Source organism: Myotis myotis, unplaced genomic scaffold (genome assembly GCF_014108235.1).
Source record: "Myotis myotis isolate mMyoMyo1 unplaced genomic scaffold, mMyoMyo1.p scaffold_m19_p_1, whole genome shotgun sequence".
NCBI classification, from domain to species: Eukaryota; Metazoa; Chordata; class Mammalia; order Chiroptera; family Vespertilionidae; genus Myotis; species Myotis myotis.
The window spans coordinates 56,156,401-56,167,554 of NW_023416313.1; the positions used below are offsets into that span (position 1 = coordinate 56,156,401).

The 11,154-nt window shown below is 54.3% G+C and overlaps 1 protein-coding gene across 1 annotated transcript; it reads right to left on the reverse strand.

Annotated features, from left to right (window-relative positions):
- Window positions 1–481: 481 nt before the first annotated feature.
- Window positions 482–7,742, reverse strand: NKX6-1 (NK6 homeobox 1). Its single transcript, XM_036305493.1, has 3 exons — window positions 6,009–7,742; window positions 4,131–4,303; window positions 482–1,945 (listed from the first exon to the last, which is right to left on the reverse strand). The coding sequence occupies exons 1-3, from the start codon at window positions 6,676–6,678 to the stop codon at window positions 1,691–1,693; spliced, it is 1,098 nt and encodes a 365-aa protein (XP_036161386.1). The 5' UTR covers window positions 6,679–7,742; the 3' UTR covers window positions 482–1,690.
- Between the last annotated feature and the right edge of the window lie 3,412 nt (window positions 7,743–11,154).

Here is an 11,154-nt window from a genome sequence, read left to right on the forward strand (position 1 = left end):
TAATAGTGGAGGGGGATAAGGTTAGTACCCAACAGCACTGCTGCCGGGCCATCAAGCTGCACTGCCTCCTCTAAGCTAAGAGAGCTAGCGCCCGGCTGAGGCGCTATCTTGGATTAATGGAAATGAGGTCTTCCCAAAACTCCACAGGGACTTCCTTGCAAAAGAAAAAGCCATCAGGAAAAAGTCAGACAACACAAGTACCAGAAGCAGCCTGCTAGACAAGTCTCTCCTACGAGTGCGTCTGCATTTCTTCCATCTTCCCAATCCAGGAGAAGGAGAAATGCCACTCTTCCAGATGATGATGGTGGTGATGAAGTAGCAACTATTTTACCCAAGTAACCATATAAAATTTTTGTGGTCTTGACTTTTATTTGAGATCGCTGATGAGATCAGATGATCTGTACCCTTTCATTCAAGGCAACAGACGTCTTCAAACTGTTTGTTTGTTTTTTTAATTTGATTTTATCCTTTGAAACAGAAAGTGCATTACATTTAACTGGTCTTGCAAGGGGTGGGGGGTGTCTTTTCTCTTTACAAACCGAATTCCTTATATAAATTAATAAATGTTAAAGATGCTAATATATCACCGTTATTAGCTTAAAAAAAGAAAACAATTTACATAGTCTGTAGTATTCTTATCATACAAAACACTTCAAATTCAATTACAGCAACTAAATGGATTTTTATGTTTCTGACCCAGAGCAGTTGTAACAATGCCCACCATCTATTTTAACACGCATTTTTATCAGAAAGGAGTTAAATTAAATACAAGCTATGTAGCCCCTCCCTCCCGAATACTTTCTTTAAATCACTAATAAATAGCAACAAACGACTGTGCAATTTCAGAGAGGAACGGAGAGGCGGTTCTGCTTCTTCTACTTCAAGTCCTGGAGGCTGGAGGCTGGAGCCGCCCGCGCTCGGGGTGGTGGAGCGGGGGGTGAGTGGGGACGAGGCGGGGAAGTGAGACCCTACAAACCCAAACCCCGGAGTAGCTGGAGGAGAGGGGGGCTGAGAACGTTCTTTTCTACGGTCTCCAATTAAGTTCAAAATAAAAGGGGAACGGGCGGTTTTAATAGCTCTTAAAAGGGAGGTCCATCTCTTATACCAAATTCAAAAAACCATTTTACATTTTAAATATTCACAATAAAGTAACTTCTAGTCAGTGTGACTCACGATTTATTTACAAGGGGCCTTCAACAGGTTACTTTAGTCCGCACAGCAGTTTGTGGGGGGGAGGCGCGTCCCTCTTCCCATCCTTGGCGTCCGCCCGCCCGCTCAGCTCCGAGGTCCCCTGCGCGGTAGCAGCCGATCCCACGAAAACTGGTCCCTGAGGGCGCCCCCCCGCCCCCACTTTCCCTGCGATGCAAAGGCCGGGAAGCCTGAGTGCGCTGGGGGTCCGGGCCGCTCCCTCCTGGGATACAGGGAGAGGGTAGGAGCTCGCGCGGAGGACGGCCCAGCGGAGAGTTTCAGTTGCGTTCTTTGGGCAGTGCATTCGTCATTTTTCTGCCTTCTTACCAACCCCCGAGTCTCTCTCCTCCATCTTCCTCAACTTTTAGGTTAAAAAAATAGATATGTACATCTCAGAAAATAGCAAAGGACCCCCCGCAGGCGGGGCGGGGCGGGGCCGGACGGCCGGGCGCGCGCGCGGCCCGCGGCCCCGGGCGGAGGCGGTGGCTGGCGGCGGCGGCGCTCAGGACGAGCCCTCCGCCTCGGACGCGTGCAGCAGGAGGCCGCCGCCGCTGCCCGACTTGTGCTTCTTCAGCAGCTGCGTGATTTTCTCGTCGTCCGAGTTGGGGTCCAGGGGCTTGTTGTAGTCGTCGTCCTCCTCCTCGTTCTCCGAGGCCCCCTTGAGCCGCTCGGTCTCCGAGTCCTGCTTCTTCTTGGCCGTGGCCATCTCCGCCGCGTGCTTCTTCCTCCACTTGGTCCGGCGGTTCTGGAACCAGACCTGCGAGCCGATCAGGGGAGGAGGGGAGAGACAAAGGTGGCAGGGACTTAACGGGAGCGGATTCTGCTACCTCTCCCACATTGCCGCAGTCGCTCCTGCGGGCCCCCGACGGCGGGCCGCCCTCCCTCAGAGACCTCCCTTGTCTGGGCTGTCAAAGTCAGTCTCCATCGCCCCAGGCTCCTCTGAGGAACGGGCACCTACAAACTGCCTGCCCGTTGCCATAGCGATAGGAACAAGAGTATTGAGGTTGTCAGTGAGTGATTTCTCAGAAGAGAAAAAAAAAAAAACTTGGAAACTTAAAGTAAGTGTCCCTAAAAATGAGTGCACTTTTCCACTTTCTAGTTGAAAGTGGAAAACTTTTCCCCTTTTAAAGCTGCCCCTTAAGGACTGTGGTTTTAATTCGTTATATACTTTATTAGATTAAGGTATTCCAAACAACCTAAATGTACTTGCTTTTTAGTGTGATTTGTGGGAGAAAGCACAGCATTTATCCCCCCCCCCCCAAATTACTTCCGTTCGCCTTTGCACTTTTGGATAGATGTTTGTTTCATTTGTCACAAGTCTGAATATACACAGACATGGTAGTTTAAAACCCCATTTACACGTGCAATCATATAAAGTTTTTTTAATCTGCTAAAACAGAAACCTCAAATCACTAATAATAACCAACATGAATGCGTGAAAATATTTAAGACCTGAGTCAAAATCATCAATGTGGTGTGTGTTTGTCTGTCTGGTTTAATGTTTTTCATAAAACCAAAGGCTTAGAGTTTTCATCAGTTTGTTTTGTAAGTGAAATTTTGCAAGTTACATTATTTCCCACTGTTAGCATGCCTAGTTTTTCAAATATTATTTTGATAGTGTTCCTCCCCAATGCACACATTTTATATAAAAATATTCAAGCCTATTCACCACATTTGACACCATGTTTGATACACATATTTTAACTTAAAGCACCAGCAATAAGCAACCAATTTTCCAATCATATTGAATTATCCTCTCTTTATGCTTCTCAGCCATTTTCTCATCCATCCGTTATGTATTCTGTCTAGAGAATCAGAATTGTTATGAAAGTGATTCTGATTTTCTGTATACAGCTGTAATAATTCACGTCTAGCCACACAGACATATTTACAGTGACAAATGAAGACCTCCAGACTACTGTGGCAGGCTCTGCACCAACCATCGCAAAAATAATTTTAACTGTGATGGTATTCTAATAGTCACACAAAAATCACTTGTGAAATTCATTTTATGATGCTTGTCCAAGGGGAAATACACTCTAACCAACAGGCATGGCTAACAGTTATTCCTACTTAAAGAACAGCAATATGACTAATGAAAACAGACTTATAGACAACCCCCCCCCAAAAAAAACCCAAATATAGTAAATGAAGAAGAGGAACAAAAGAGACTACTGGAAATACAGGAAACTGCTAGATTTAATTTATCTAGCTTCCCTTTATTTTTCAAGGAAAGATTTCTAAAATTTGAATCCCTGGGAATATGCTATACAACTCAATTATAAGCTAAGTGACATTTTAATTATAAGTTGTTGTCATAAACAGTAAAATGTCTTGCATCTGTTGATAAACATATTTAAAACAATTCAATTTCATAATAAAGTAATAATCTTGTCAATTCATTTGGAAAATTACTATGCCAAAGTCATTGCCTTCAGCTAAACTAAAAGCAGATTTATCCATGCTAAGTGGTTAAACACTGTAGATTTATTTTTCAAACTGCAAGTTAATGTCTAGTACCACTATAATGCTGATCTACATTAGGAAATTATATGACTGGTGGAGCCTTAATTAACAAACAAAAGCTTGAATATCTCTACAAATAGACTAAACAGAAGCTATCTAACTGGTCTGATCTATTCTCAGGGCTGATATTTCAGTAATGCTTTTATTCTCTAATAATGATGAGTTTCCCCCAGCACATGCTGCTATCTAGATTAACCTCATTTCAAAGGCGGGGGTGAGGGGGACTTGATTCCTTTTGTTCATCAACAGTTTGCCCGCCCAGGAGAGCCTTTAACCTCCACCCCCACCCCTTCGCAGAGCTGATCTCATCTCCTCAGGCTCCTCAGGCCCCGTTTGTTAGATGGGGTGAGGGGCGCGGGGGAGAGGGACGCGACGTGGGTGGAGAGCCTATCCCTGGAGTTGCAAGGTCCACTCACCTTGACCTGACTCTCCGTCATCCCCAAAGAATAAGCCAAGCGAGCCCTCTCGGGCCCCGCCAAGTATTTCGTTTGTTCGAAAGTCTTCTCCAGGGCGAAGATCTGCTGTCCCGAGAACGTGGGTCTCGTGTGTTTTCTCTTCCCGTCTTTGTCCAACAAAATGGATCCTTGATCTGCGATAATAGATAAACGAGGGCAGGGGGGGGAAATCATTGGTTACAAGCGGCTCCGCGGAAAAGAAACGAACTTACAAAACAATGTTTTGGTGGGAAAGAAAAGCTTATCCCGCGGCGGGCTCCAGAAGAGCCGTGGGTGGCGCTTCCAGTCCCACCGCACCTCTTTGCCTTTTGATAGCGCCCTAACCCCCCCCCCCCCCACACACACACCGTTTAGATCGCCCCCCACCCGTTTTTTTAAAAGCCGGGGTGTTTGGAGCAGCACTAACTAACCTTCTGCCCAGCACCTGCGTCAAACAGCCGGGGGGCACATCCCTAAAGTTTGCCAACGCCCCGCGGTCAGGCCCCAGTGAACTGAGAAGGGCGGGGAACGGCCGCTTTCCCGCTGGGGTCGGCGCCCCGCGGGCCCCGGACCCTTTGCAGGAGGATGACTACTTTTGCTCCTTGACCGCCTTCCTAACCTGTGTGCGCGCAACAAAGGGGGCCTTGTGTTTTGCACACAAGAGAGCGAAATCGCCCCCAAGTCTACGCTGCTGCGGCCGAGGGGGAGGGGGCGCCGCCTTTGTTGGAGGTCCCCACACGGCCATCAAAACGGATACAATAGCGTCTCCCACACCCTCACCGGCCCGGGCCGCCCGCCGCCTCCCGGCTTCCCGGGGGGCCGCCGTGGGCTCCCGAAACTTCCCTCCACTCTCGCCGCTCCGCCACGGGAAAGCGGTCGGGAGACTCTGAGGAAACTTCGGGGACTCGGTCAAAACCGAAGGAATGATCGAGAAAAGGAGCCGGGGCTGGGCCCCAGAACGCCACCTGCGAGGCTGGGGCACTCCAGGGCGAGGTGGCTAACAACCGAGAGGAGAGCGATCCCGGGGACACGCAGCTGTTTCTAGAAAGGTCCCTGCTAGATGCTGCAGGTCCCAGTCCTGGTTCCGTCACCTCGTCTTCCTCTGCCCTTCCACGATGCCCCTCATGAAGCCCGGGCCCACGGTATCCCGGCCCAAGGTGCTCCCGGGGCCAAGGCAGGTGGGAAAGCGGGGACCAGCGCTGGGGAGCGGCCCAAAGTGACTGGGCGCGTGCCCTGCTCCGCGGGTCGCGGCCTGTCTCCAATGGGCTCACCCCGGCCGATCGTACAGGGGTGCATAGGGGGAGGGAAGCGGGTCAAGAAGTGAGGTGGGGGGCACCCACGGCGAGACATGCACGCTCAGAGCTGTGGAGGTCTCGCCGGGGCGGCTCCCCACCGGTTCGCAGGGAGGAGGCCAGTTAAACTGGCGAAGGCGGAGTGGGGGTCCTAACCAGCAGAAGGAGACGGGAAAGTAGGGGTGCGGACGGGGCGCCGTGGCCTCTCCCGCCTCTCCCCCACCACCACCTCTTTAACCCAGGCTCGGCCTGCGGTTCCGGCCGGACCCCGGGTCCTCCGATGATACACACACCCCGCACCGCGCTGTGTTCCACGCGGAAGCGTGCACCCCCGCTCCGCGAAGCGTGCCCAAGACCGAGCGAGACGGGGGGGGCTTGGACGCCAGCGCGGGAGCTCAGGAAAGAGAGAATGCATCGCTGAGTGCCCTGGCCCCGCCTAAATCGTGCGGTTCCGGCGCGGCCGAACTATCCCGGAGGCCAGAGGTTGCACCGACCCACACGCCCACCAGGTAGCCCGGACCCTGCGCCGGCGGCGTGCGCTCAGCCGGGCGCGGCCGATGGTACTCACGAGGGGTGCAGGCCAGGCGCGCGTCCCTCCAGGGCGGGCTCTGCATCACTCCCGGCCAGAAGATGGGCGTCCGGCCGGGCAGCTCGGCGAGCGGCTTGGGGTACCGTCCCACGGCGGCCACGGCGGCGGCACTGGGGCTGAAGTAGAGCCCGGGCGGCGGCGGCGGCGGGCTCAGGCTGCTGAAGCGGGGCAGGCCGGCCAGCAGCCCCGCGGGGGACGAGGCGGCGGCGGCGGCAGCCGCGGCGGCGGCGGCGGCGGCCGAAGCGGAAGAAGCAGAGGTGGACGAGGAAGAGGAGGAAGAGGAACCGGAGGGCGAAGCGGAGGGCAAGGCGGTCCCTGAGGCCACGGGCATGGAGGGCCGGCTCAGGATGTCGTTGATGCCGTGCGGGGTGGCGGCGGAGAGCTGCTGCGGGGGACTGCCCAGAGACGAGAGCCCCCCCGCGGCAGGGGGCTTCAGGCCGCCGGGGTTGTGGGCGCCCAAAGGCGGCGATGGCGACGAGGAGGAGGAGGACGACGACGAGGAGGAGGGGGGACCGGCGGGCAGCGGGGGGTACGCGGCGGGGTAGAGCGGGGTCTTCATCTCGGCCATGCTGTGGAGGGCGGCCAGGGGCGGGCTGCTGAGCAGGAACGCGCTCTGCCGGGTGCCCTCCATCGCCCCCACCGCTAACATCCCACGGCCAGGCCGGAGCCCGCAGCCACGCAGCAAGGGCGCGGGCCGGTGCCCGCGGCGGGGCTGGGGGGAGCGAGAAGCGCGGAGGGCACGAGCGGGGAGCAGCACCGCGCACCCGGCGGCCACCGGCCAACTGGGCCGAGCACGCCGCTGCCTAGAGTTGCTCTCGGAGCTGCGCCACCGAAACGTACAAACAAACACGCCGCTCGAGAGGCGGTGGCTCTCCCAGACCGGCGGGCGTCCGGGTGGGTCTGTCTGTCCCTTCGCTCCCGGACTCCTGGATTCAACCGCGGTCTCTTCTTCTCCTCACTTTTCCTCGCCGCTCAAAGGGCGCTACTTCCCATCTTCTCCCCCCGGGAAATAAGCAAAACAAACCCCCGGCCGGCCCCAGAGAGTTCGTAACAAAGTTAGGAGTCACCAAATCTCCACTTTGATGTCGGAGGGTGGGGGCTGGCTGGCTTTCTTTGGAGAGGTTCAAAGGACGCCGGGTTCCGCCCGAGGAGCTCCTCTAATCTTACGCGGAAGCCCTGCTCCTTCGGTCCCAGGCTGATTCGCACTCGGCGCTCGCGGCGCGCGGGGAGGGAGCGCCTCCGGCCCGCGGGAGGACCTCGCCTCGGGGCGGGCTTCCTCCGCCGGCCAGAAAGGGCAGTGCCTGGATCCCCACGGCTCCCGGATTCGGCGCGCCACTCGCCCGACTCGCCTTTCCCTCTGGGCGACAAGGCACTAGAGTTACAATATTGAAAGAGACAGAGGGGAGGAGGAAAAACACAGAAAAACAAAGACTACGTGTGAAAAGTCTGATGGCCTCGGTTAGGGCTCTGCGCGTCTGTCCACTTCTGCAAACGGGCCTGGCGACCCCCGCCCCACCCCCCGGCGTCCTCGCTTCCTCTCACTCGTCGCCTTTGCCTCTCTCTCGCATTTTCTTCGAGGCTTTACAGGCTTCGCTTCTAAGTCCTGTCCTCTGGCCAAGCTGACCCTCTCCGCCGCTCTCCACTCTCTCTCCTCTCCTCCTTCCCTCCGGGCCTGACAGTTCAGATGAAGCTCTCAAAGGTAATAAAACATTTGCATCACTCCCTACCCCTCTTTAGAGGGGGGACGAGAGGCTGGGGGGAGTGGGGGTCCAAAATAAGAACTTTGGGGGACGTCACTCCGCAGCACCGGGAGGGGCGGGGCCGACGAGCTGGGTGCCGGCCGGGGGCGTAACCACCGTCTCCAATAGCGCTCAACATTTGGCATTGCACCGCCTCTGGGGTGCGTCCACTCGGGAGCGCCTCTCCTTCTGATTGGCTGAAGCCGGGGGAGCCGAAAGGCCACGCCCTCCTGGTCCCCGCCCCTCTCACCTCCATCCCTTTTGTGGGTGGGGCCAGGGGGCGGTGCCTGAGAGTGGTGCGGATCCAACTGGGCACCAGTGGACGCCTCAATTAATTGTGTTAAATAAAATGGGAAAGGGGAGGGGGGAGCCGAGACGAGGAGGGTATTACTTTTTAAAGAGAAGAATAATGAAAACCCAGCCCTTTTATGGAAAAACAGTTCATATTCTTCCCGCGCCTCCCCCCTCTCCCGCTAGCGTCACCCTACCCCCTTCCCCCACGAGCTCGGGGCGGCTCACCTCGAACAGTCTGGTTCCTTGTAAAATGGAGCTAATGGAGCAGGCAGCCGGCGCAGCCCTGGCCCAGCTCCTTCTTTTGAAGGGATTAATTAAAGGCCATCTGGGCTCTCCCAGAATTGTGCAAATTAATTTGTTGCTCCTTAAGCCTATAGATGTCCTTAATCCCCTTGTAGGCCGAAGGAGCGTCCTCTTCCGTCTTTGCCATCTCCAGCTTGCTCTTTTACCTTTCTTTTCATTCCTGAGTCCCCCTCGATCATTATCATTTATAGTTTTGCATAATGCGCTGGGAATGGAATCAACTTAATAGAAATATTTATCTCTCGAGAAATGTTTAGACATGAGAGCAGTGAGCTTTTTAAAAAGAAACTTTTCTCCCCTTTGATTACTGTTATTTGTTTTGAGTTTTCACGGGGACGGCCAAAATTGAGTGGAGTTTTTAGATACTGAAGTATCTGGGTATGGGTCTCCGAAACTCTAGCCCATGCCCTCAACTGCAAGGTTGTTCTGGAAGATGAAGATGTCCTGTTTTCTGGCTGAAGTGATGGGATGCTAAGGGTTAGGAGTTGGAAGGTGGTTTCCTTATTCTCTCCCAAACTCTTCCATCCCTAGTGGGTCTTTAAATTTCCGAAGGGTTGACCTGTGTATGTAAGAAGGAAGACCCTTGCACAATTTTGGAATTGCAGGATGTTAAAATAGCACACCGTTGGCGTGTGTGTGTGTGGGGGGGGGGGTAGTCACTACAGCAATTTGGATGAGGTCATTAAGTCCAAACTTAATTCGCAAAATAAAACAGAAACAACTGGCTCAAGAATAAAACTTGAGGGGCACCACCCATTGACGGAGTTTGGTTCTAAGTGCCAACGCACTCACAGGAGTCCAAGCAGGAAAAGCTGGGAGGGCTTAAGCCGCTTTGATAACCTGCATTACCAAAGCGCTGGCCTTTAAAAAGGAGCAGCGGAAGCTGGAGTTTGAGGGGTTTTAAAATTTTTTATTTATCTTTTGCCACTTTTATTATTCACTTCTGAGTTTAAGAAACAGTACTCCTATTTGGTCCCCCCTCTTCCCTCTCCACCCTTCTGAATAAACTTTCAGATTGGGCTCCATCCATCACTTCAATAAGACCTTAGGGGCTGACACGGGAGAAGGTGGAGACCTCCGCTTGCGGGGAATTATGCTGAGCCCGGCAAGAAGAGAGCTGCTGTAGGGACGGGCTGCATTTCCCCGGCAAGGATGCTCTGCTGGGCTGTGGCTCTAAGCCCAGCGCCCCGGCCACTCTGCCTGGGAGGTGGCGGCTGGAGGGTAGTGCCTGGTGACCCGGCCCTGGCCCGGCTGCTGGGGCCCCTCTGCCTCTCACTTCGTTACAAAGGAAACTTTTTCTCGCCTCTGGAGACTCCAGTCTCCCCATCTGGGCCCGAGCCTGGGCCACCAGCGACTTCTCACATCCCCCGGCATTGCATTCTCAAGTTCTAGATAGGAAAGGAAAGTGAAGGAGGCTAGTGATCCCCAAAGATTCCAGTTTCAAAAGGCAGCGCCCCATTATTTCATGTACGTATTGTGACCCAGGAAAGAACTGAGCATGTTCTTATTGTAAACTTAGTATCTAATAAGGGGTGGTGTGAGGTCAAGAGACAGAGAAAAATTAGAGAGATGGAGAGAAAGAGATTCAACTCAGCCCAGCTCCTGGCTAAGTGCCCCTTTACTAAATAGCACTTGCAAAACTGGCTGCCAGTAGGAACTCGCCGTCCTTCACTTTTATTTACATGGCGGAATCAAAACAGCAGCATGGTGCTCAATGGCCACAGCTTAAAAACGCCGGGGTCTGTGTACATCGATCCCCGGGTGGGAACCCAGGTGTCTGAACCCGCGGGGGTCGCAGCATTCCCGGCGCACACTGCGCGGGGCCCAGCCAGGCCTGTGCCTCCCGCCTGGTGCCGCAGGTCACGGGTCTGTGGATCCCAGCGCCTGTGTCCAGCTGGGAGCCCGGGGAGTGAGGGAGAGTGAGGGGCATCCTCGGAGGGAGGGGGTGGGCTGCCCCCTCACTCTCGGGGTGAGAGGATCCTGTTCCTGAGCGGCTACAACCACCCTCGGGGGAGCCCTGCCCGCGGAGCCCGGAGCTGAAGCGGGAGGCCGGGTTCTGGCGCCGCCTTACAAACACCCTGGAGGGTCCGGACTTCTTCTCCCTCGGGGAACCCTTAGCCTCCAGGCTTCCTTGTCCACGACCTGGTCAGGTCGGACGTTTCTAAGCCATTCCCAGGAGTGGAACTTGTAGCAACACGTGGTGGCGACGGTCGGGTACCATCGCTGCACAGTCCATATATGAGGGGGGTGGGGAGCGGGGGGGGGGGCGGGGAAGAACTGTGTTTGAAAATGAATGATTTGTATTTTAATTGAAACATAAATGAAAGCTATTTGGCAAATGTTGAGGTCGCAAGAAAAGGCTAAAAAGTTAGGGGTGAGGAAGGCGACGCGCCCCTCAACTTTCTTTGAGACGAACGCGCCTGCTTGCCAGTCGCGGCTTCAGCCTGCGCCACCCACGCGCCCTGGGTCTCGCCCTGGACTCACCGCCCCGTGCGTGTTAATACTTGTTTTCAGCTGAAGGGACAGCCAATAAATTCGGGGTAACTCACGCAAGGAATGCAAATGAAATTCAGCTAAAGGTACTTAAATTCAGCGGTCTGGCATGAACGATGACTATTCTTCCCCGAATACACTCATGTCAAATGTCCGGGGACCTCAGGAATAGCCACAGGACACCAATTCCATGCTCGAAAAATCGGGGGTCAGAGGTAAAGAGAATTATGTGTGCCTCCGGCCAAAAGCCTTTCTAGAATGTGTTTGCTTGAATTGTGTAGATGACTTCTGTAATA

Excerpts from the sequence above, each read along its gene's own strand:
- NKX6-1 (XM_036305493.1), bottom strand. The coding sequence starts at position 6,678 with ATGTTAGCGGTGGGGGCGATGGAGGGCACCCGGCAGAGCGCGTTCCTG. Across the intron at positions 4,304-6,008 it reads GCGCCTGGCCTGCACCCCTC|ATCAAGGATCCATTTTGTTG; the intron begins GTGAGTACCATC and ends CTATTATCGCAG. Across the intron at positions 1,946-4,130 it reads TGACGGAGAGTCAGGTCAAG|GTCTGGTTCCAGAACCGCCG; the intron begins GTGAGTGGACCT and ends ATCGGCTCGCAG.